This window comes from Oculina patagonica, chromosome 14 (assembly GCF_052425735.1).
Source record: "Oculina patagonica isolate OP01 chromosome 14, crgOcupat, whole genome shotgun sequence".
NCBI classification, from domain to species: Eukaryota; Metazoa; Cnidaria; class Anthozoa; order Scleractinia; family Oculinidae; genus Oculina; species Oculina patagonica.
Window position 1 is genome coordinate 568,445 of NC_135771.1, and position 26,268 is coordinate 594,712.

General features: G+C 36.2%; 1 protein-coding gene across 1 annotated transcript; it reads left to right on the forward strand.

Annotated features, from left to right (window-relative positions):
- Positions 1 to 7,970: 7,970 nt before the first annotated feature.
- On the forward strand, positions 7,971 to 22,018 carry LOC144637420 (uncharacterized). Its single transcript, XM_078496483.1, has 10 exons — positions 7,971 to 8,021; positions 8,712 to 8,756; positions 9,378 to 9,552; positions 9,958 to 10,076; positions 11,121 to 11,291; positions 18,089 to 18,438; positions 19,083 to 19,362; positions 20,001 to 20,136; positions 20,542 to 20,656; positions 21,923 to 22,018. The coding sequence occupies exons 1-10, from the start codon at positions 7,973 to 7,975 to the stop codon at positions 22,016 to 22,018; spliced, it is 1,536 nt and encodes a 511-aa protein (XP_078352609.1). The 5' UTR covers positions 7,971 to 7,972.
- The last annotated feature ends 4,250 nt before the right edge of the window (positions 22,019 to 26,268 follow it).

The window sequence follows — 26,268 nt, forward strand, 5'->3', positions numbered from 1 at the left end:
GTTTGAATACTTTTGCTACATTTCAGCTGAACTTGCAAAGACCCTCTGAACAATAAATGAAGAGAAGATTCTCGCAGTTATGAACACAACTAAATCAGTTGCGAAAATTAAGCCTGAAAAAATCAGGCTTGCCGGGACTCGAACCCTGATCTCTGCGATACCGGTGCAGCGCTCTAACCAGTTGAGCTAATAAGCCAACTGAGAGCTGGTCATTAACTTGGTTCGTAATAATATACCCGGGAAAGATGAAGATGAAATCAAAGTCTCTTCGAGATATCGACGTTTTTGCATGAAGTACGAGTCGAAGGTTTATCCTGTGCATTGTTCTTCGAACTTATCATTACAGTTTCTTTGTAGTTTAGTTTAACAATTTCCTATCTTCGCGGAGGAAATGCAGCCATATAATTTTGTCAAAAATGGCTCGTCCGCGCCGGGTATTTATACACATATTCCTTAACATTACACAAATAAACAGTGCAAATTTCACCGAGATCTGACAATTCTATACTTTAAAATTGCAAGGACCTTTCGAGGCAGTCGACTACGGCATCGAAATTAGCAAATGAAACAGCAAAATATAATTGCAGCGTAAACAAATCGTTACACTCAAGCTGCGTTTTGTCTAGGCTCTGCGAGGGTCGGATATCAAGACCCAGGATTAAACAAAAGCCATATATACAGTGAATGCTTTCGAATTATATTTGAAGATGAAATAAGAAAGAATTTTGCTGTCTTTGACTGAAATTCCACTCGAACTGCGTAGATACGATCGCATGTTGTAAAGCCGATTCATGCAACATTGCTGTCATTCCCTGTCAACGCGAGGTCACGTCCCTAACGACCTAGGCTGATGACGAAATAGAGTTGCGCTTGCATGTAGCGACCAAATTTGGCCTAATTTTTAACCGCTCCGAAGCTAAAAGAAGCCCCCATCTCTTGCATTTGTTTTAACTTCAATAATATCTTTGAAAAGAGCGAGTTTTTTGGTATGGTTTATTTTTGACGTTTGTAATTTTTAAACGATGTAAGTGTTAGTGATTATTTATTCGTGTTTTAGTTACGCAATCTATTGTTTGTGCGATGCTTTTTATAGATCGCCTTTCAGACACACGTGCGTTGAGATAAGAAAGCTGACATGTCACTTTTAAAATTGTTATATAACGTTTGTAAATGTGACAAGTCACGTTTTTTTCACGAGATCGCAAGTGATCACCCACAGCGGAAAGTAATCTCTTGAGAAATTAAAACAGTCCCTTGAGAAATTAAAAAAGTCCCTTGAAAGTTTACAAATATGTGGTTCCAAATTTTGTCCACTAACCCCTATTCTACGTTTTTAGCTTGTAAAAAAGCAAAAACGTCGAAAAAATGAATATATGAAATCATATATTTGAACTGCGGATGAAGAATAAATGATCATTTAAATCATTTATTAGGATTTTGTGGCACAGAGACATATTTTCCGTCGTATTTCAAGGGTTTCGTCGGTACACTACTCTTCTTGCGTTAATTTTCGGAACTAAACAGAACGCGTAGCTTTTATTTATTCAAAATAGCAGGGATCAGGGAGCGGCTATTTCATAACAATTAACTCTGCATGAGCGAGATACACCAATCAATTTGGATGAAAACAGCAATTTTAGTTCCTGTGCGTTGCAAGCGAGTGCACAGAAACTTTAAGTAACTTGTCAAAAATTCTACAAATTACGCGCTTGACATGATCAGTTCCACATGCCAACCAAATTTGATGCACGAAAGTAGAAAGTTGAAATATAACTTTTTATTTTACAAACCGCATTCTTTCGAGGTTGACTGATCTGAGCACAGAGGGCTCGTCATTTTGCAGTGTATACAATTCTCTTTAAAACAGACCAATATCCTTATATCATTATCATGAATAATATCTTTCCTTTTTTCCTCGCTTCAGTTTTACTCTTCCTGTCGTGTTGCGCATTTTCAGTTGATATTAACTAACAAGTTTCGGAGTAGATTAACAACTGTTGAATCAATTCTGGTGAAATTTGTAAGTTGTAAGAGCAAAAGAAGTTTAGTTTTCAGGAATCTGTTTTTTTATTCACGAATGCACAAGTTACCTTCAAGATCATCCGTTAAAATAATACTTCTCTATACATTCTTGTGTGAACTAAAAAACACCGTAGCGGGCAGTTCTGGAACATTCGATCGTTGAAGGAAGAACACGTTAAACACTATGAACAACCCATCAGTCCTCTCCTTGAAATATTTCAGCTGGAAAGCATCGTGTTTTTGGCTAATGCATGATGCTAGACTGCTCCAAAATCGGAGATCATTACAATTTTTTGTGGCGTAATTTTGACACCAACTTTCTGTTCCATGCTTAAAAAAAGCCGTAATTGGTTTGACAGTGCCAACTAAGAACGGTACAGATGACGTCATTATAGAAAGCTGGGCACATATACCACTTTCTTACACAGCAAAGGGAGATGCTTTGATGTAGGACTCGGGTCTTTTAATCACTCTTTGGTGAACAAGCATTAAAAACCAAATCAAACCTCTTTATCAAACAAATACACAAACGGACTTTTCGCCCGTTTTATGGAACCTAAAATATAAGAACAATTGTTCATTTGTTGGTCAGTCATTTTATTTTGCTAACAGTTTATTGTGTTTACAATATTTCAAACTCTTGGATTAATCACATGGTTAATTTTGGCTCAAAATCAAGCTAAATATTTTTCACAGATGTACCCTCGTGGTTGTGCCTTGCTGCCGTCTGATGTGGTTATTTGGGCATTATATCTAATATTGCTCTCAACATTATTAAAATGCCCTAACTGATTTAGATAGTTAGAATAAATTTCCCCACAAGTTTCTATCGGTTGACCGGTAGAAGGCTGGCCACTCTGGTTCAAAAGTAAGCTTCAATAATTTTCACAGATGTATCCACGTGGTGGTAACGGATTGCCTTGATAATCTACTTTACTGGCATGATATTTAGTATCGCATAGGATGTTATTAAAGTGGCCGGGCTGATCTGACGGATAGTTGGAATTAATTTCCGCACAATTTTCTGAAGGGGGGATGGAAGAAGGCTCGTCGCGTTGCCAGCGGCTGTCATCTATAGCCACAGTGACACCAGGTGAACCTGCCACGGTCCATTTCCATGTTTCACCTTCTTTTCGCAGCCCAATGTAACAGTGCGTGTAGCTTCCGTCGTTCGCCACTTTTTCTGCGATAAAGCTCTTCAATTTGTTCCACTCTTCGGTCGTTTCCAAGGTAACCAAGTTAGCTCCCTTTCCATAGTCACATAGTCAGTATTAGTATTAGTATTATTCAAATCTATCAATTCCTTTTCTTACTGTGTTCTTTTAATCATATTTTACACTGTCACACATCACTCGAGATATATAAGAAAAGGAAAATATCCAGAAAATATGCATGTGCTTATGATAGCGTTTGGGTTTGTCAGTCCATATTTTTTTTTTATATATAAGATTTAATTCTCAGGACGCTTTAAAAATACCGGGGAAAAATGAACTTTGACAGTTATCAGTAACTTATCACTATTCGAGAACAGAGAATAGATTTGTTAGTTTTGCAAGAATGTTTTAGTTTTACCTTAATTCGAAAGGTATTCAACGATGTTCACAGTAATACCACGATTTTTGCAAAGATTTATACAGAGAGAAAGCCAAATTGCTTATATTTTCATGCGCGACTGGGGGGGGGGGGGGGCACTGTTTAAACGTATCTGTTATTTGTTTTTTAATAAAGATAAAACATTAAACTGTTAACAGAAAAAAAATACTACAAAAAGATTAGATTAAAGAAGATTTTAAAAAATAGATTTTAATTAAAAAACAAGAATTTGCCAATTTTCTATGTTTGCAACTGATGTCGTATAAACTATCAGGAGTTTAAGGTGCTGATACGACATGTGACAGGGGCATGTCACAGCAACAGGTAGCTGGGACAAAATGCTGCGACTTGTCGCATGACAAGAATAAATCACAACATGTAAACACAACAAAATTGTAGAGAAAACATGCTTCAGCGACACGTTTCCTGAAAAGTATCAGGATACACGCTACATTTTCGACTCCCTTTCTTGTGTGTATTCATGATGTGACTCTGTCCCTGGACCACCTGTTGCTGTGACATTTCCCTGGGTCATGTCCCTTCGTGTGTCAACACCTTCAAAGTTACCAGAAGGCGCGGATTGATTGTCATGTATCGATACATTAAAGTGTCTCAAACCATTATAATAGCCCCAAAAGCATAACTTCCAAATAGAAACGAAAAATACGGTCTTTTGGTGCGTTTGGCAAACAAAATAGGCATACATGTATAGTCTTCTGGAATAAATTTCTATCAAAAATGCAAATGTTAATATAAAATGACTATTCCAAATAGGTTTAAAATAAAAAAAGAATGCTAGATGTCCCGTTTCTTCGAACACTTGATAACAGACTACAATAATTCAATTAAGTTTTTGTCTTATGTCGAAGTCCGTTTTGCTGGCAAAAGGAGCCTAGAACTTCAGTCGATTCTGTCAGATGTGTAATTTGTTCCTTTGCCAGTAAGGTAGGTTCCTTCGGGCTGTTTTTCGAAAATGTTTTTGAAATCTGGACAATTGTAAATTGATAATAAGAGAATATAAGAATTTTAACATTCGTGTAAGTGACCTGTTTTTCCTTGAATACTTGAAATAAATCTTATGATTTGTTTACATTTTGTTTCATGCGCCAGAATATTCACAGACCAAGGCAACTTCAGAATAAGAAATTCGAAATAAGAGCTTATAATTTTCATTAATTCAAGTTCGAGTTTTAACTTCAAGTGGAATATCAAGTTAAACTCAAACTCGTGAAAATCAAATGGAACGCCCTGGCCAGTACATTGCCTGTCTTTTCTGTAATAGTTTATTTCATGGGAATAGTTGAGCTGTTATTAAACAAATAGGGGCTCCGTTAAAATTAAAATCAATAAAGAACAATTTTGAACTCCCAACCTTTTGCCGATAGATGCGAAATAAGAAAGAGCATCACAATAAATTTGAATAGAACCACCGACATCTTCTTGAACCTGAAAAAGAACAAGTTTGAAATTAGACACTAAAATGGCTGCACTTAAATCCTCATTTAAATATTTTGACCAGATTGTGTTCTAATTATTTTCGAACGCCTACAAGAACTGGTTCGTCTTACTAGTCAACAACATTTAGGCATTTTACAGGCACCGAGGACAGATCCCGTCTTAATAAATTTGTTTTAACATAACTGACTAAATATTCAAAAACAAACTTGTAAAGTGACTTACTTTGGAAGATTTGTCATTGTTGCTTGGAAATGGACAGTGAACTTAAAAATATGTTCTAGTCCTACACAACGAGAAGACGGCTTTTCTTGGGCTCATGAATTGCTTGCTGGTGACACATTTTGTAACAGGTTTTGCACAGTATGCGTATTCAGGTTTATCTTTTGTCGCACAGTCGGGTTAGACTACGTTTGAATAAACTGTGCTAGTGGGCGTAAAGATTAACTATTCTGTTCAAAATTCTGCCGGCAGAATTTATTCAAGCCAAGGAAAGGAAAACTTTTAAAAATGCGAGTAATAATTACTTGCATTTTTAAAAGTTTTCCTTTTGTTAGGAAAAAGGTCGATAATCAACTTGAAAACTATCTTAACTGCTCTCATCTAGATTATAACGCTGTTGTAGAAAAATAAAGAGTATTTTACTTGTCGTCCGATTTAGTTACTCTACAGGTTTCTTTGTGTTTAATTTAGCGTTCGGTGATCAACAGTACTGGTAAAGTCTGACCTGAGCAGGTTATTGGTGTCTTGAGAGGTTATTTCGCTTTTGGTAAACGAAAGAAGAGGAGCCATACTAAATCAAAAGGTCAAGCACGTGTTCCTTGACAGGAATAGATGAAAATTGGCAGCTGATTTGTTAAGAGAAAACAGTAATTACTTTAAACGAAAGTGCCATATTACATATATTATTCGTTGAAGCGTTGTTAAATTCATTTATAATGCATTTCGTTTAAATAAAGAAACTGTGAATCGCTGAGATTTTTTACCATTTTATTTTGCTGCCTACCCTTAGGCAGCAGAAAAATACTTTGCAAGTCACCTATTTTCAACTTTCTCCCGGGTTTTGAAAATGTAATGGAACTGTGTTTATATTGTTTGATATATTACTTCAACATTTGGTAATATAAATTTTTTGTGACCCAAATTCCAGAGAAACTGAAAACTGAAAAGAATTTTTTTTTTCAACCGCAAAAGATTTCAAGAGCTAGACGAACTTAACTGTTTTAGTAATTTAGGACTCAGATCGTCAAAAAACGTTAGTTTGTAAAGGAACGCGGATCACTTAACAAATCTACCCTCCTGCTTTGATTTGCAGGTTGAGGCTTTGTCCTTTAACTATCTATTTACACTTCATGTCATTAATATTTTAAACTTTGAGAAGCCTTTTACACTGAGTCAAGGATAACTAATACTGTTAACTGGCATTGACTGTATGAGCTCAGTAGCCACTGTGGATCACTTTGCCAAAGGAAGAACTCACAAAGCATATAAGGCTGTCTGTTTTTCAGCGGAAGTCGGAAGTAAGTTATGTCGTTAATTATTTTCCTCACTGATTCCGACTTATTATGTTCCATTCCTTTCAGTACATTTAACACCTTTCTCAGCCTTTCTACAAAACCGAAGCAGTAAATTTATCCTCTGCAAATATCAATATTTCATCCAATATAAAGCAAGTTAGAATCAGGAAAAAAAAAGTTTTGTCTCGTTACGCTGTATTCTTAAAACAATGTACTTTTCGTCCGGGAGGTCCGTTTAGGGAACAACTGTATCAAGGCTATGAGTAAGGCCCGAGCCCGTACTCAACACCGAGGCTTGCAAACAACATTTTGCTTTTGTTCTTAAGTATATTTGCCAAAGAAACCTTAAAAGATTGTTTCGTTAAATCTTTGTTTTCACATGAAGGCCTTCAATGTCGAGTCCACTAGAACAGTTCAGAATAATCCGTTTAATTTGCTATATATAAAAAAGAAGTAAAATAATGAACCGCGAACCGTGTGAGTACTCATAATAAATGGAATATACGAAGCAACGGATGACATCAACAACTTTAGCAAAAGTGTGACACACACAAAAAAACATTTACAATGCAGTTACAAAATGTTGATCGGTTTCGGTTTAGTGTAAGCTCCATAAATGAGTAATCCCCCCAAACATTAAACTTTCTATCCTGAAAAGTACTTATCCTGAAAGACCAATTTGCTTGCAATACTCATTTGTTTCAAAATAATTTAAGCTTAACCTTTGCCTAGCTTTTGCTTTAAATTCCGAGCAGAAAGTAAAAAATGTTTTCGAACGATTGAATGTTTAGCTTGCCAAACAGTTGTCTATTAATAATCTTATCATGAGCGCCATCGAACCCCTTTTCAAGTTATAAGCACTAAAATTAAGGCTTTTTTGACAGCTGATGATGTTGCTTTGGTAGTCTGTTATGTCAAAAAAATGACCACAACTTGTACATGAGTGATTGGGCAGCCGTTTAACACCATACTTGTAAAGCAAAGTAATAAACAGTGGTCATATTGATCCAAAACAGTTACGACCTACAATAAAATCTCTCTAAAATCGACCTACAATAAAAACTCTTAGTAGAAACTAACATGATGAGACTTCACTCAACATATTCAACAGGTTACTTGTTTGTGAAGAACACATCCGAGTACTGTTGAAAATTTAGAGCTTCTGAAATGTCATGTCATATGAAGAAATATTTTACAAATGTTTTGTCTGTGTTATAAAAAGTAACTGGCACCGATATCTACGAAAGAACGGTCGAAGAAGTGATGTAAATAACCAGTAAGACGGACATTTTGAAAAAAAAAAACTCAACCAAGTTAGACCCGTCTCCTAAGTTAAACCGTGACGTCACTAACCAGGTATCATGTCTTCTTAACACAGGACAAAGATGAACATTGTCTTCGTCATTTTTCTCGGATGGACAGTGCTTCTAATTGGTTTGAATTTTGGTAACCTGGCTACTTTTATAATATTTTCTGTCTAGAAGCTTAAGGGATGGAGGAGAGGAGTAGGTTATAATGACTGTCGTGTATCTATTTATTTAAGTTTTGCAATTATATGAATAAAAGTCGACTAAAACAATAAGTCAACATATTCAGGATAATGACGTCTTCATAACGTTATCCATCTGCCATCTTGAATTTTGCATTTGTACTGCGGAATTGTCTAAAGTATGCTTTATTGCTCTCAATACATTTTTTTCTTTTTTGCGAGAGTGAATAATGTAATAAGATTCGGGAAAATGTGTCGTTTAGAAAGTGGTCATTAGAGCAGAATACCATACCAATTGAAGGAAATTATTACCAGAACGAAAAATAGTTATTTATACTTACTATAGACTACCGGTAGTGTGTCTTTCTCTTAAGGTCCGTGGAGCGCGCGGACTTCTATCGGGGACGCGAGCCGCGAGCAAACTTGCGAATGAACGAGAAGGGGCTTGGAGCGAGACGGGAAAAGACGCGCGCCATCTTGTCTTGCCCCAGTCCCTCCTCGTGCGTCCTGAACCTTCCCCTAAGCCTTGTACTGTCTTACAAATTTTGAGGGAAAAACAGACTGCAAGCAGTCTATACTTACAACGTATTTGTTAGCAAGAGCTGTCAAATGGTTACAAAATGTTTCTTTAATAGGCCAGGCATCATCATTACTAAATGGTCGGCTTAACGAAACGGGCGGTAAGTCTTGTTTGTATTTGCATAAGCTGGTTATTATTTTCTTTACACTTTTTTTTATCCGTTATTAATTTTTGTACATATACACACATACATGTTAAGACTTGCCTATTAGGTTAATTTTTCACTTCAATATTACATTTTGCCGTTTCCTGCCTAAAAAACAAGTTCGTAATCTATATCTTCAACTTTGAATCTATATAAACATTTTTATATAACACACATTCGTTGGCCGTTTTGCGAAGTCCGTCCACGTAGATAAGCAGAAAAAAATTTTCTTAAAGCGAAGAGCCTTTAAAATAACTTGACAGAAAGCTTCTGCATGCGAGCGTTGAGGCAAGTTCAAAAATGTGTCAGCAACGTTCACAAGGATGGCCGAGGTATCACTTGATGAAAACAGAAGACGAGTCTCTCGACGGAAATTGAAATAGTTTACCCAACGCTTTCAAACGATCTCGCTCCGTCGCGCGCATACGCCACAGGTGACTTAGTCCCTTTAAATCAGTCAATATTACACAGTTGAGCAAGTCAATATCACACAAAGATCGTTCATTTTGATTCAAAGTACCAACAACCTGTGGAATGTCTGGCAACAGTTTAAAAAAAAATATTATTTCCTTTTAGAGGAAAAAGGAGGGAAAAGGTTCATACAAGGCCAATTAACAGATAGATTACTTCAGCTGAAAGGTCTGGTACAAGGTGTGACAGGTCTTAGTGACATAGATGTTCTTGGTGTTTACAACTATGGTTGCTGGTGTGGTAAGCGTGGAGAAGGAAAAATTGTGGACAACTTTGATTAGTAAGTTAAACCTTTACTATAAATGACTTACGCATGAGCTTCCTCTCTAACAAAACTCAGAGCCTGTTTTTGGCTTTCGGCAGCTGGGAGAGCAAAAAACGCGGGAGAGCAAGGAAAAAACGAGGTTTCCCCCTCTTTTTTCCCTCCCTCGCCCTCGTTTTTCGCTCTCCCCCAACTACCGAGAGTCTGGAACAGACTTTAAAAATGGATTTTAAGTAGTAGATGTGCCTACAGCAAACTATCTTAGTTCATAGTTCGGGATAGTTCATTGTCCTGTTCATAGTTTGTCTATTAGTTCTTAAAAATAATGTAAAAGAATTGAAAAAGCTAACAAACACACGAACTAACCCCGAATAAACCCTGTGCTTTCTTTTTTCTTATGAATATCCCTGCTATTCTCTTTAGCTGTTGCAAAGCCCATGATTTTTGCGAATTAGATCTCCAGCAGGACAACGACAAATGCCGTATGGCTTTAGATGCTATGGACAAAACCTTCAAGTACCACGCCGCTACCAAACAATGTTGTAAGCATCTCATTTGTTATTGTTTCTTACTTAAAACTTTCTAAGACAACTTCTTATACTGTTTTTCTTTCTAATGCTGTTTAAAATAGCATTTGTTGTAGCATTGGCTTGTAAGCTTCACAACTTACAAACAGCAGTTATTTGATTAAGTTTATTCAGAAGCCAAACTGGATTTCTAATGTAAAAGTGCCGGGATAGATCATGATCTCCTTTGAACCAACTCGTGACTGCAACAGATAAAATGGATTATGCACCATTGATCTTACGGAATACTGTGTCTGGCTTTGAGTATGAGCGAGTTTATCAGCAACGATTTCCGTTCCACCAAACGTCTTGGAAAGTTTAGTTGAAAAGCAAATTGCATAGTGATTTTGCGTTAATTTCGGTTAAAAACTGTGTAGTACCCAGTATGCCTCATTGAAGTAAGTCCTTTTCTTCCGTATAATAAAATTCACCTGTACTTTCAAGGATTGTCATTGCTTTTAAGATTTACAGAAGCGATTATTGCGCCCTCAGTTTGTTGATAGAGCATTCCCTAGGGATATCTTTTTCTTTCGATTTCGAATTGTAAAATGGTGTGTTGTAGTTAAAATAAGAGAGCTGAGAACATCTTGAACGTTTCAAGGCGAGCTATTAGAGTGGGCTAAACCTGTTAAAAACTCTTACAGTCAAGCGTAGCTAAGGGGTTAACCTTTTATTTACACTGTAGTATTCTCTCATTTTCCATCTCTTTTTTCCATTAATTTTTCTTGAAGCCTGCTTAGTTTTGTTTTTGTGTGTTGTATAGTTTGCTATGTAAATGTTTAGTATACCTAACCTTTTTATAAATTATATGTAATAAAAACTAAGTATGGCTGCCCAATCTTGTTAGCCAATCGTGGTTATTCTGGGCAGCCATGCACTTTACTTTATTTTTTTTATTATTGTATTGTTAATTTAATTGAATGTAAAGGGTGCAAATAAAGTTGTTGTTGTTGTTGTTGTTGTTGTTGTCTCTCGTAAAACAAAACACTAAGTGAAATGCATTATATTATACTATTATAGCTCCATTGAGTGCGTATACTGATACAAGCAATGAAGATGAGAAGAAGTGTAGGCATGCCGGTTGTCTCTGCGACATGGAGATGGTTCGTTGTATGAAGCACTACAAAGACTCCTTTAACTCGGATAACGTTGGATGGGAATCGATAAAGCAGAGATCATGCGCGATACCAGGTAACCTAAAAATTGTCAAGACGATGTGGTTTTTACTTTAAAATACTAAATCAACAATACTTAAAATTAGAATTTTATATTAAATTTGCAGCGGTAATCTGTGTTTTCTTTGCTTTAAAGGGACATTGTCACGGGAATTTTAATGCTTTTAGGTTAAAAGTACTAAAATTGGCGAATGAGTCTTCTCACACATGAAATGCACCTAGTACATCAAGATGGAGATCTAAAGTCTGAAATGATGTTGAAGAAAGAAGAGAGACAATAATTTTTAGGAGTTTCTCCAGTTCAAACACAAAACTTAAAAATAGTCAGCTTGACTTTTTCAAGTTAAGATCTAAACTCGGTTCCCTATCGCATCAAAATAGTATCACTTGTTTATCGCTTAAGTTAACTAAAATGGTAATTTTTAACAAAATGGGATAACTATTCGTAATTCCCATATGTTTTTAGGCTCTTGAGTTTTTGACGCGACACTGGTGACAATGTCCCTTTTAAAAACAAAATATAAACGCCATGTACTAACGTTCATTACTAAACTAAACAATGTAAACTTTTTAAAATTTTTTCATCGTCATTCATTCATTCATTCATTCATTCATTCATTCATTCATTCATTCATTCATTCATTCATTCATTCATTCATTCATTCATTCATTCATTCATTCATTGAAAGTTATATCAATAAATAGTTGTATAAGTAATAGTCCAATAATTACCGTAAACGTTTGCATTGTAATTTCATTGTTTGTTATTAAGTAATTTGTTAGCATAGTTGCTATAACACCTTTATTGTAACTAGACCAATACCTCCCTTTGGAGTGTAAGGCACAATAAAGATTTACTGTTACTGTTACTGTTATTCATTCATTCATTCATTCATTCATTCATTCATTCATTCATTCATTCATTCATTCATTCATTCATTCATTCATTCATTCATTCATTCATTCATTCATTCATTCATTCATTCATTCATTCGGTTTTGCAAACAAGCATTAAATGTACCATGGTATGCAGAAAACGTAGCATGCAGAGCAGAACTAGGTCGATACCCTTTAGCAATAGACATTAAAGCATCTATCTTATGCTATTTTCAAAGATTAGAACATAAGATAACCAATCCCATATTAAATCATGCATTTCTTTACGCCAAAAAACATACTAAATCTGTTAGTTTATTAAATGATGATGAAGCATTAGGAATTCTCTCCGATAATGACACATCAGCCCCACAACTTTCAACGAATTCTTGCTCTAAAATTAAACATAGATTAAGAAAAAATTATTTCCAAAATTGGTCAAAGGTCCGAAATTGCGCGTCAGTTAGCTCTAGAGAAAAATTCACTCACAAAGAAGTTAAAAAAGATTACCAATTAGAAGAGTATCTCACTACAGTTAAAAATCCAGCGCATCGAATAAAAATAACTAAACTAAGATTAGGGGTACATTCCCTACGCATACAGACTGGAAAATATGAAAATGCAGGAGCATCCATACCAGTTGAAGAAAGAAAGTGCTTGGTATGTAAGGAAAACCACATAGAGGACGAACAGCATTTTTTAATGTATTGCAAAGGGTATAATGATATTAGAAAAGAGCTTCATTCAATCGTGTCACAAACTGATCCTCGCTTTGTAGATTTAACTGATCATGAAAAAATAAAGTACCTTCTTAAACTAGATAATTATGCTACCTCTAGAATCATAGCTAAATATATCTTCCTAATGTTTCAAAAAAGAAAAGAAGTTTTAAATTGAAAGTTATATCAATAAATAGTTGTATAAGTAATAGTCCAATAATTACCGTAAACGTTTGCATTGTAATTTCATTGTTTGTTATTAAGTAATTTGTTAGCATTGTTGCTATAACACCTTTATTGTAACTAGACCAATACCTCCCTTTGGAGTGTAAGGCACAATAAAGATTTACTGTTACTGTTACTGTTATTCATTCATTCATTCATTCATTCATTCATTCATTCATTCATTCATTCATTCATTCATTCATTCATTCATTCATTCATTCATTCATTCATTCATTCATTCATTCATTCATTCATTCATTCATTCAATAAAGCCTACTCACCAAAACCTAACAAATACCAAATTGAATGTTAAATCAATTAAAGCAAATTTGTCTAAATTTGACATCATTTGTTTACAAGAGACATGGGCAAAGGATAATTCGTTAACTTTCGAAGGCTACACAACACACTCAACTGTTAGGAACAGCAAAAGCAAAAGAGGTCAAGGTGGCGTGGCAGTCTTAATTAAAAATAAACATAGCAAGTTTGTGAAACAGATTGATAGTAGCTCCTCAAACATAATCTGGTGCAAATTGCATAGACAATTGTTCGGTCTTCAATCCGATATTTATTTAGCAGCTGTTTATTTACCACCTTTGCAATCACAGAAAAAAGCTGGCGAAGATGTTATACGTATTTTAGAAGACGAGATTCATAAATACTCTGCCCAAGGTCGAATTATTTTGCTCGGAGATTTTAATGCTAGAACGGGAACATTAAGTGACTTCATAGAAAACGACAGGCATGATCTGGCAACACCAAATAGCCATTATCACCTAGATAAACATTCTCCGAAGCGGAATAATGCAGATTACAACGTAAACAAAGTAGGAGGAGAACTTTTACGGCTTTGCATAGGAAACAGGCTAAGAATTTTAAATGGTAGGCTAACGGGCGATCTTGACGGAAAGCTTACATCATATCAACGCACGGGAGCTAGCACTGTTGACTATGGAATAGTAAGCGAAGAACTTCTTAATTCACTACTCGGTTTTCAAGTGCAATCGCTGACCCCATATTCAGATCATTGTCCTATTAGTATGAAACTAACTTGTTCCATATCTAGCGGAATAAATGACACACCTAGCGAGGAGTCCGTAGGGCAAGCGGCCCACTCTCCATCAGTCCGAAAACCATTTAAAACATTTTTATGGAAGCCAGATTCCAAAGACAAATTCATTAATGCAATATCCAGTACAAATATTCAAGATCAATTTGAGACCTTTAACTCAAAACATTTTGCTTCAATAGAGGAAGAAATTTCCCATTTTAACAACATTATGACGTTAACGGCTAATTTAAGTCTAAAAACGTCAAGAAAAACACACAAAAAAAACAAGCAGAACAAGCCATGGTATGATTATACTTGTCGACAATTAAAGAAGCAATTACAAAATCTTGCTAAGAAAATTAGTCCAACAACCCAAAGACAATTGCGACAAGAGTATTTTGTTCTCAAAAAGAAATATAAAAAACAAGTTAAATTGGCGCATAAAGAGTACAAAAATCAACTTATGAATGAAATAACTGCATTGGATTCTAGACACAGTCAGGACGTCTGGAAACAAATCAACAAACTTAGGAAAAATAATACGGTTGAGGAAAAACCCCTCATCTCCCCAGAAGACTGGATACGGCATTTCCAGGAGTTACTATGTGATAACCATGAATCTCGCGCCAATAATTATCCAACCGATGACGAAGAATCTCGCGAAGATAATAACCACACGAATAACATGGATGATACAGAAGTTCTGTCAGCTAATGACATTTTAGGAATACCTATCACATCAAAGGAAATACATGAACATATTTCCAAACTTAAAACAAAAAAAGCAAGTGGCGTGGATTCTATCTTAAATGAAATGATTAAACATGGAAGATATTATTTATTGCCTTCATTAGAAAAAATTTTCAACGATATACTTAACACCGGTAAATTTCCTACCGATTGGAATATCGGGGTGATAAGACCCATTTACAAAAAGAAGGGCGATAAACGCTCGCCAGCCAACTACAGGGGAATTACTCTAACAAGTTGTTTAGGAAAATTATTCACCTCAATTTTACAATCAAGATTAAATAAATTCATCGAAACTCACAACATTCTCAACCCAGAACAATTTGGATTTAGACCAAATGCGAGAACAACAGATAGTCTTTTTATTTTGCAACAACTCATTCATAAGTACACTAAGCAACATAAGAAGCTTTATGTTGGTTTTATTGATTATGAGAAAGCTTTTGATAGCGTATGGCAGTCTGGGTTGATTTATAAGTTGCAACGTTACGGTATCAAAGGCAAATTCCTAAATGTCATTAAGTCCATGTATTCTTCGATTAAGAGTTGTGTTCGCATAAATAAAAGCACAACAACGGATCTGTTTTCATGCAATAAAGGCATAAGGCAAGGTGATGGATTAAGTCCAGTTCTGTTTTCTTTGTTTATGAATGATTTACCAGATTACTTTAGAGTCAACAAATGCAAAGGGGTAGTATTAAACAATCAATTACTTAATTGCCTTATGTACGCAGATGATCTATTAGTATTAAGCGATTCTCCAGAAGGATTGCAACAATCACTTGACGTTATTCATAAGCACGCTCAAGAATGGAAGCTAAAAGTAAACACCAAAAAATCAAACATCATTGTATTTAGTGGTAACGGTCAGAACAAACACAAAAAAGATTTTAAATACGACAATGAAACTTTAAATATTGTCGACAAACAAACATATCTAGGCATAGAAATGACATCTTCTGGTCGTTACACCTATGCAAGAGAAATAATTAGCAAAAAGGCTACCAAAGTTATTTCCATCATTAAACGATTTCTATCCAGCATTGATTCATCAACAATTGTGTTACGAAATAAACTTTTTGATGCTTTAGTTAAACCCATACTTTTGTATGGTTGTGAAATATGGGGACCCGAACTTTTATCATACAAAACACATTTCGATAAAAGTACAATTGAACAAGTTCACATCCGGTTTTGCAAACAAGCATTAAATGTACCATGGTATGCAGAAAACGTAGCATGTAGAGCAGAACTAGGTCGATACCCTTTAGCAATAGACATTAAAGCATCTATCTTATGCTATTTTCAAAGATTAGAACATAAGATAACCAATCCCATATTAAATCATGCATTTCTTTACGCCAAAAAACATACTAAATCTGTTAGTTTATTAAATGATGATGAAGCATTAGGAATTCTGTCCGATAATGACACATCAGCCCCACAACTTTCAACGAATTCTTGCTCCAAAATTAAACATAGATTAAGAAAAAATTATTTCCAAAATTGGTCAAAGGTCCGAAATTGCGCGTCAGTTAGCTCTAGAGAAAAATTCACTCACAAAGAAGTTAAAAAAGATTACCAATTAGAAGAGTATCTCACTACAGTTAAAAATCCAGCGCATCGAATAAAAATAACTAAACTAAGATTAGGGGTACATTCCCTACGCATACAGACTGGAAAATATGAAAATGCAGGAGCATCCATACCAGTCGAAGAAAGAAAGTGCTTGGTATGTAAAGAAAACCACATAGAGGACGAACAGCATTTTTTAATGTATTGCAAAGGGTATAATGATATTAGAAAAGAGCTTCATTCAATCGTGTCACAAACTGATCCTCGCTTTGTAGATTTAACTGATCATGAAAAAATAAAGTACCTTCTTAAACTAGATAATTATGCTACCTCTAGAATCATAGCTAAATATATCTTCCTAATGTTTCAAAAAAGAAAAGAAGTTTTAAATTGAAAGTTATATCAATAAATAGTTGTATAAGTAATAGTCCAATAATTACCGTAAACGTTTGCATTGTAATTTCATTGTTTGTTATTAAGTAATTTGTTAGCATAGTTGCTATAACACCTTTATTGTAACTAGACCAATACCTCCCTTTGGAGTGTAAGGCACAATAAAGATTTACTGTTACTGTTTACTGTTACTGTTATTCATTCATTCATTCATTTAGGATGGTGCAGTGGTAAGTGCGCTCACCTCACATCAATTCGATTCCTAACCCGGCGTCATATGTGGGTTAAGTTTGTTGTTGGTTCTCTTCCTTGCTCCGAGGGTTTTTCTCCGGGTTCTCCGGTTTTCCACCTTCCATAAAAACCAACACTTCTAAATTCCAATTCAATCGGGAGTTCGAGGGCCACAGGTTTGTCAGTCGAAAGACTATTAAGTGCTACCCTCTTAAAATAAAAACAGTTTATTTATTTACTTATTTATTTATTTATTTATTTATTTATTTATTTATTTATTTTAATTCATGTTGTGCTCTCTTCGCATGCTTCAATTACAGAAAGGTTTGAAGCACTATCGTTGCATATGACCGACCACGCCAGTACATCAATAAAGCAGATGTGAAATAATTGTAAAAAATACCAGGCAGAAATATATTTATTATTCCTCTTGAAGTTGTTAAAAATGCAAACACAAAATTACAAATGAAATGAAAGCTCAATAAGTATATCAATACATTCAAAAATTCAAATAGTCTTTTCTTGTTCATTTAAAGTTTGCACCAGAGGCTAATTTATCCCATAGCGTCAGAGAATTTTCTGTTTCCTGTAGCGTTTCCTGTAGCATTCTGTTACCTCATGAATGGCATGCTACTCTATTTTAGGGTTATCCTCTTTCATCAGGGTTAATGTTACCCATTTTTATAACACCTGGATAAAGAGGAGCACCATTTAAGTAACGTCTCTTGCCCAAGAACACAAAGTTCTCATCCGGCATGGGCTCGAACCTGTGGAGTCCAGCGTGTTAACCATTAAGCCACCACCTAGTTACTCATTGCTCATCCAAATGTCAAAAACTACAGGTGACAACACTTGCAAGGTGGTGACTGACTTTTTGAGGGTACCTAGGCATCATTCGTGCAAATAGAGCAAGAGGGGATTAACAGAACAAAATGTCTTTTGATCTCTTTTGAATAGAGCATAATGCCCTTTATTGCTTATCCGAATTTTTAGTTACAAGCGGAGATTTAGTTTGCAAGACCAAGGCCGATGTGATTATTCTGATCCAAGACAGTCAAGGAATTTCCACAACGACAGTTGGGAACGTAAAAACCGTGGTGCGAAGACTGCTGGATCTTCTAGGCGGTGAATCACAAGACTACAACTTTGCACTGGCAACGTATGCTAAGTCGCGGCAAATCAGTTGTTTTGGCAGCGCAACTGACACAATCAGTTACATGGACAGAGAATACCAACATGGACGACGCGGTACCAAAAATCTCTTGAAACGTGCCTTAAAAAGAATGATCTTAGATCAGTTTAACCAACGTCCTGAAGACAGAAAAGGCGACGACACGGCAAAGGTGTGTTTAAGTTATCGTTTTTTCCCTCTCAAGTCTATAAAGGTAAAGTCTGTGTCCCAGCCAAGTGGCCCATACAGCCGGAGCTCATACAGCCGGTTTCCGTAGCATAAGCGACTAGGAGTATTGCTACTCCCCCCTGGATGGGATGCTAGTCCATCGCAGGGTTACCCCCCAGCAGTAAATTCGCCGGTACCCAATTATACACCTGGGTGTAGAGAGGCACTGTGAGAGTAAAGTGTCTTGTCCAAGAACACAGCGCAGCGCCCCGGCCAGGCCTCGAACTCGGACCGCTAGATCCGGAGTCCAGCGCAATAACCATTAGGCTATCGCGCCTCACACAAGTCTATACGACTAACCAATTGACGACATCTGAAAATTAATATCTGTACGAAGAATTTAAAAGATTTGAACAAAATGTTCTATTGTTAAAAAAATCGGCCTCCTGCATGTTGCATAAACAGAAACAAACTTAAAAAGGGAACAAGTTTGAAATGCAAAAGTTGGACTTTTAATTAAGTCCTTCGTCCTAAAGCTCGCTTCTCTCGCTTAAGCCATGAGGTCGACTGCTGGCAAGTTTACCGAAAGTTTCTTATTCACAACGTTAATCTTAATTTTCTTTTCTTTATTTGTTTACAAATCTCAAGATTTTAGTAATGTTCTCAGACGGGAGAGCGGAGCATGGGAACGGAAACATTATGGACACCTTTAGGGTGGAGAAAGATGCAAAGCCGCTGAGAGACAATAACAACGTGAAGATAATTGGTGCACTCATCCCAAACACTCAAAATACACAACGTATATCGGAGCTTAAAGGCATTGTTTCTGAACCGGATGATGCCATAGACGTCGAGTTTTCTACTGCTAATCTTAACGATATCGCAGATCGTCTTGCGGCTCGAGTGAAACGTTTAATGATCTGTCGAGGTAAGAATCTGACATAATGCAATTAAATCCACTTATAGGCCCGCAATGTCGGAGCTTTTCCCAGTGACCCCGGCCAGGGCTCCAACTCGGACCGCTCGATCCGGATTCCAGCGCACTAACCATTAAGCCACCGCCCCTCCCACTTATAGATAAGAGCACTATCTTTCTACTGTACTGGGCATTATATACGGTTAAATATTTCACAGTAACGGCAACCCTGTGGCAAAATTAACTGGCCGTTGTTGAGAAGTGGCTGTTATCGGAAGGTTTTCATCAGAGAACAAGTACGAACAGACGAGCGGGACTGGAACTAACCTAAGGGATGAAACCTGGTCGAGTGGAAAAACGGAGGAATTTTGAAAATTTGAGCCCAATGTTAAAGGCCAACCGGTTTTATTATTCAGTAGTTTTCGTGTATCAATATTTAAAATTGGACTTATTTAATAAACTAACCAACCTCGTCCCTTAAAACTACTTTCACTGTGGGGTAAGGGGGGGGGGGGGGGTGTTTGTTGCCTTGTCTTCTAAATCGCGATCCATCTTCTGAGTTAAATGCATTAAAACTCGGGGATGGTAAATCTTGATTCCTAATGTGGAGTACGCTCATAATGATAATTTGAAATTGTTTATTTTAACAGTCAAGTACACAGTTGAAATTCACACGCCAGACTCATTTGTGAACAGCGAATACAGACTGACAGTTAGGATTAAAGGACGAGGGGATCAACAAACGGATGATCACACATTGACCGGGCCAACAACAGAAACACGAGGGTATGATCTATACTTATTGCATCAAGGGGCAGGGTGACAAAATATTTCAAAAATTTTAGTTTTGAGAAACAAATTTTGGCTGGGTAACATGTCACATTTGTAGGGGTATAAAGGTAAAACTTTACTCTGTTTATATCAAAGATTGCCATAACAACACTTACAACACTACCCTGCCCGTTGAGTGTTCATTGTCCACCGTTTCTCCTTCATTAAGGGACTAAGTATCCCAAGCTGATGCAGAGAAAATATATTTTGAGTTTTAGATGTTAGGAAAACGACGACGCATTTTTTCTGCAGAAAATTGTAACAACAAAACAGAAAAAAATTATGAAGACGGGGACACATTTGAGGTTTCTGTTTTTAAAACGTGTTTCGATTGATTGTCCATTGTTTTATTCTCTCTAGAAACTTACTTGTGATTAAATCCGAGTTTTTCGATAGTGATGTGGGCACTATCAGAAGAGTTCAAATATCACCAGATAGGAAAATTCAAGGAGATCGTGGGTGGAGGCTTAAAGAGGTACAGTAACAATGTTTTATATCCTCAATGTTTAATGTAGCTTAGAAAGCAGAAGACCTGCAACTTGAACTTCCAGTTACAGTGACAGTATCAGTAATAAAGGCATGCAGGAATTAAACTCCTTTAACTACCAATGCACATAGGCGTACGGGCACCTTCGGACCTGGGGGGGCGGAAACCTTATTGCCCGAAAAATTTGACATGCGTTAAAAGCCGAATAAATAAGCATAAAAATGGACAATAAAACGTGAATTGAAATAGTTGTGCACAAACCTTGCCTGCTTGCTTAAAGAAAACGATAGCTCTTTAATTAATTTCTTGGCGTTGCCCCGCCCAAAGATGTCAATATGCAATTTACTGAATCCTTTTCTTCGAAAATATTTTATTTATTCACTCTAGTAAGCAAATGTTAAAGTATTTTGGGGGAGCCAGTTTACATTGTTTTTCCCCCACTTGAAAGTTATAGAAAAGCGTATGAAACATTCAGGGATAAATGGGTTACAACATTTCGTTGAAAATGTGAGCTAGCTCTTAGAACGTTACCTAACATTTAAGTCAATTCATTGCATTTGTGACAGCTTTGTTTCAAAGTCTTACACTGGATCGATCCACCACGCGCAAACGCTCAAGCTATGGAAAAACTAAACTTCTGGTCGCTCTCGCCGATTTCCCACTCACTTCAAAATGATTGCAACTGAATCCAATTGAGGGGTCACGCAGAATTTGCAAGAAAAATCGAACATGATTTTATCAATTTGCCAGATGAAACGAAAAAATGAGAAATTTAGACTTTTGAACCACAAAGTTCGGTATATTTCCAATACTTTTTCTGTTGAGGCAATGCGTTTTGAACGTAATGTTGAGATTTGTCGGCTTTTTTATTATTTTTCTCTGGGCTTGTTGCCCGAATTCTAAGCATTTTGCCCGAAAATTTTCAGAACTGGGGGGGCTGCAGCCCCCCCTCGCCCCCCCGCCTCGTACGCCTATGCCAATGCATGTTTTAAGATTTTTTAACTGAATCGTTCTGTACGGTTTCTATGTTGATAACGTTTCTTTTTTATGGCCCACAATGTAAACTACTGGCTTGCCAGTAGATGTGTTAGCCAAGCTTTTAAGCTCATTAGCAGCAGCAGCAGCAGCATAAAACCAGCGAAAATAGATTTTTCCTTTAAAAGCTCACAGTATTTCAAAAATTCACCTACGGCTTACATTGAACTCAACTTTCCTTTAAAAATGACTTGAAATCTCGTTTTGTTTCTGAATTAGATAAAGGTGAAAAAGGGAGATCAAACATTCACTGCAGTGTTCAATAAAGATATTCCAGCCTGGCCCCTTGGACAATGGTACTCTGGTAAGTTTTAGACCTGATGGTCAATACGAGTTTACGTGCGAAACCGTTCAAATGAAAATGAGTTTGATTTGCATGAAAATGGAACTGAAGGTGAAACTCATTTTCATTTGAATGGTTTCGCACGTAAACTCGTTTTGAAACAGAGGCAAAGGGGAACTCGGAAATGGCCTATTTGAATTGCACATACATGTATGCTTTATACGCATCGTGATCAATAACTGGAAATACTATTGCACGATCTGGGTCACATTTTTAACTAAACCTTATACCTTCCTCCATACCTTCATCTTTTATATATATACTAGCCAAACATAGGATTAGAGGTTATAAGCTGGACCGAATTATCATAATTTCGGAAATTGCACCTTTATTTATTTTGCTGCAATACTTATCTCACTGGAGAAGAAGTATTTTTTAATATCACTGAGACTTTGATTAAACTGCATTGGTTACCTTTTGAAAATCTTTGTACCTTGTTCGTTCCTCTTCTAATCATTTGCTTGCTGAACCGTGCTTTAGTAATAGGAGGCAGAGGCATTTTCAAACACAGCTCCTAGACTCAGTTAGTCACAAACTTATTCAAGGCTGTTTATTCTCTTCAGGTTTTACTTTTTACTGTTTAGTAAAGATTTATTGGCTAAATATTTAAAAAACGCGCTAAATAAATTGTTATTATTTATTATTTTTAATCTTATTTTAACGTTTCCAATTAGTCTGCAAACAGCTTTCTCCACTGTATAAAATAATGTTGCATTTTTGTTTTGTATAGCAAGAGCAACAGCGTCGAGTTCATCGAATGACATGACTGAGGCATAACAATCAGCGAAGCAGAAATGGACCACCCTAAAAGAAATGATCTAAAGAAATAAAGAGTTAATTATGGTTCCTCAGTGTTGAAATTGTTGTTTCTATTTAATGCAAGTCATATTTTTTAATGTTTTTGATCTCCATTGTGCACTGTTTTTGGTAAGTTCAAACAACTTAAGAAATTGACATCGGCTCACTGAAGGATGTTATATTGCATAAAATGAATTTAACTTTTAGTAGTCTCAGGAGTCTGAATTCAGCAAATATAAATTTAGATGTTTCGAGTGAAAAAAATATATAATGAAGCTTTTCCTTTTCTCCTTTCCTCTTTTGTTTAAGAGCAAGTTTGTAGAAGAATCGAACAAAAATTGTTTTTTGCGGCAATTCTTAAAATACAGGGATTTCGCTCATCTTCTGCATGAAGGTAGTCCTTATTAAAACTAAAAACGTTATGTTGTTTTTTTCTTCAAATAGTTTTATTTTTCTGAGAAAAACGAAATTTTCGATTTGACATCTAGACTCGTCTAGACTCGGTTGAGAGGGTACAAATTGGGTTGAAAATTGACCATTTTCAATCGATTCGTATGTCAAAACCATCACGCGCAGAAAAAAATAAATACAACCGGTCTATTGCATGACTTTTCCTTGTCCAAATAAGCATAGTTTCAAGAGTTTTGGTTTAATCTAATTATTTTACGGTAAACAAAACCAGACTATTCTCACGCGAAATGAAAGTCGGTCGGTCAAAAGAATCGTCATTTTCATTATGTGCCTTATCTCAGAATTCCTTGAGATAAATATATTTCAACTGTAGAAGGATGATACTTTCAAAATATTTAAAGTTTTGTCTGGGTAAATGATTTTAAAGCACTTGTCAAAAAATTATTCAAAATCGTACAAAAACGACACAAATCACGCAAGCTTTCGAATGCGTGACCAAAAGTAGTACCACCGTATTTGTTCTTTAAATCAATTTAGTCACAACACTAGCAATACCAAGGCATAAATCATAATAAATATGTTCACCTTTGCTTGATTATGATATCCTGTCCCATGCAATACGTTTTTTCCTGTCATTTCTTCAATGGCTGCCCGTTCAGTTTGCATGCCGCTTGTCGAATCCGTCTGCGACTGGTGAATTTGAAGCAACCACCGATACGAGTTTAACCAAATATGTATCGTCATGATTAACAAGCCCTTTTTGTGTTACTTGATTAAGCCATATTTCAGGTTATAGCCGGCAAAGCGTTTTCGATAAGCCACTTTGCAGTGCCTGTTGGCCCCGTTATTATTCCAAGTGAAGTATAAATTTGCATACTTTCGAGACAAGCGTGACAGTTTTTTATACTTAGGGGGTGGGGTGAGGAAGAAAAGAAGTAAAGAACAAGTGCTTAATCATTTACCCAGACAAAACTTTAAATATTTTGAAAGTATCATCCTTCTACAGTTGAAATATATTTATCTCAAGGAATTCTGAGATAAGGCACATAGTGAAAATGACGATTCTTTTGACCGACCGACTTTCATTTCGCGTGAGAATAGTCTGGTTTTGTTTACCGTAAAATAATTAGATTAAACCAAAACTCTTGAGACTATGCTTATTTGGACAAGGAAGAGTCATGCAATAGACCGGTTGTATTTATTTTTTTCTGCGCGTGATGGTTTTGACATACGAATCGATTGAAAATGGTCAATTTTCAACCCAATTTGTACCCTCTCAATCGAGTCTAGACGAGTCTAGATGTCGAATCAAAAAATTTCGTTTTTCTCAGAAAAATAAAACTATTTGAAGAAAAAAACAACATAACGTTTTTAGTTTTAATAAGGACTACCTTCATGCAAAGGATAAGCGAACAATTTTTCATAGCATTACCGGACGTTGTCGGATTCTTCTACAAATCTCCTCTTAAAGCTTTACTTTTGTAATTTCCTTTCGTTATCCGGTGGTTGGCTAAAGCATTTTTAAGGGGGGGCTACCTCACCCCCCCTCCCATAGTTGTTGCGCTGACTGCTACAGCCCCATGTTCCTGCACTTTCTGGATCCATCTCTGGCGTAAACAGCTGGCAGCAATCCAAAAGAGGCAGAAGGGATGTACAGGTGAAGGTAGCGAGAATAAGAAGGCAGACTCGCAGAGAAAAACGATAAGAAAAAGGGCAAGAAAAAATCGGTACGGGTCACAAAAAAATGAAACTAGTACAAAGTTTGGCTTATGCACATGCGACAAATTCAAGTACTGTACATTTTCTACGTGAAATTTACATCAAAATCTTGCTGCGGTGTGAAAAAGTGCTTTTCTAGCAAAGTTTAGAGAAAGTTGGAATCGCACCACCCATGGCCAGAAATCGCAGACATCGCCAAATTTTGATGCATCGTACATTAAGCGGTCGCGAAACTTGGTAATAGCCGCTGATTCGAAGGCCTGACTTTGGGCTCATATACATCGACGATGATACACAAAATTGAGGCCTATATAGAGGAATATTTTGTGTAGTAGGGAAACCACTGGTCACAAAGATTGTACGGGTAACAAAACTGGAGCAAAAGAGCATTCAAACGATGGCTTTTGCAGTAAAATTGGAGCAAAGATGGCTGAAAGACAGTGGATTTTTGGATTTCAACGTGGACTGCCGCCTGGTGTTTGCTTTTCGACGGTTTACGGGATTTTTAAAAGCAAAAAGCAGGGCCACGAATTGCTTTCAAGACAAATTTTTTTTGAGTAAACAGTCCGGTCGGTACACACTTAGAGACGAATTGGGCAAATTCAGATATCGCACTTAGAAGAGCGCTATCACGCTTTGAAATCTCAGATGAGGACTAAAACAGGGTTTTGTGGAGCCCCGATTACAGAAGAACACTGGATACATGGTACGTAAAATTTTAATCGGGAAAAGCAGAGCGAGTATAAATATTTTTGAGCAGACGAAACATGCATAGAACCAACAATGTATGCAAGATTAATGCCGTGATTGGGCAAATAATCAAAAATTAAATTTAATCAGTATTTTTGCCATATAATTATTTATCTCCATACAACGCTTTGTATAACTTTATGGACATATTGGAACTTAATTTCGCACATGCGCATTGTGCACGTCGTGTAAATTCAGCGAATAAAGGATTAAACGTTCTACAAACATATGAATATCACAATATCAAGGTCTGAAATATTGTAACGAGATTGAATAGAAAACTACCTGACCGAGTAGACAGCAGACAGGAAAAAAATTTGGTTTGAACTTTATCAGCGAGGTACGATCTTTCGAATAAAATTACAAAAATCTCCTGTTTTTTAGTCGCTACCAAGTTAATTATGTGGGGAAAAGATTGATAAAGTATTCTCTTTTGTAAAATAAAAAGAGCAACTTATATCAGTGTGTATCCATGTTACAGTGGTCATGTTTATCCATTCTGCTTGTGAACTAAGACAAAACCAACACTTGCTTACCACTTGTG

Excerpts from the sequence above, each read along its gene's own strand:
- LOC144637420 (XM_078496483.1), top strand. The coding sequence starts at position 7,973 with ATGAACATTGTCTTCGTCATTTTTCTCGGATGGACAGTGCTTCTAATT. Across the intron at positions 9,553-9,957 it reads ATTGTGGACAACTTTGATTA|CTGTTGCAAAGCCCATGATT; the intron begins GTAAGTTAAACC and ends TATTCTCTTTAG. Across the intron at positions 20,657-21,922 it reads GTGGGTGGAGGCTTAAAGAG|ATAAAGGTGAAAAAGGGAGA; the intron begins GTACAGTAACAA and ends TTTCTGAATTAG.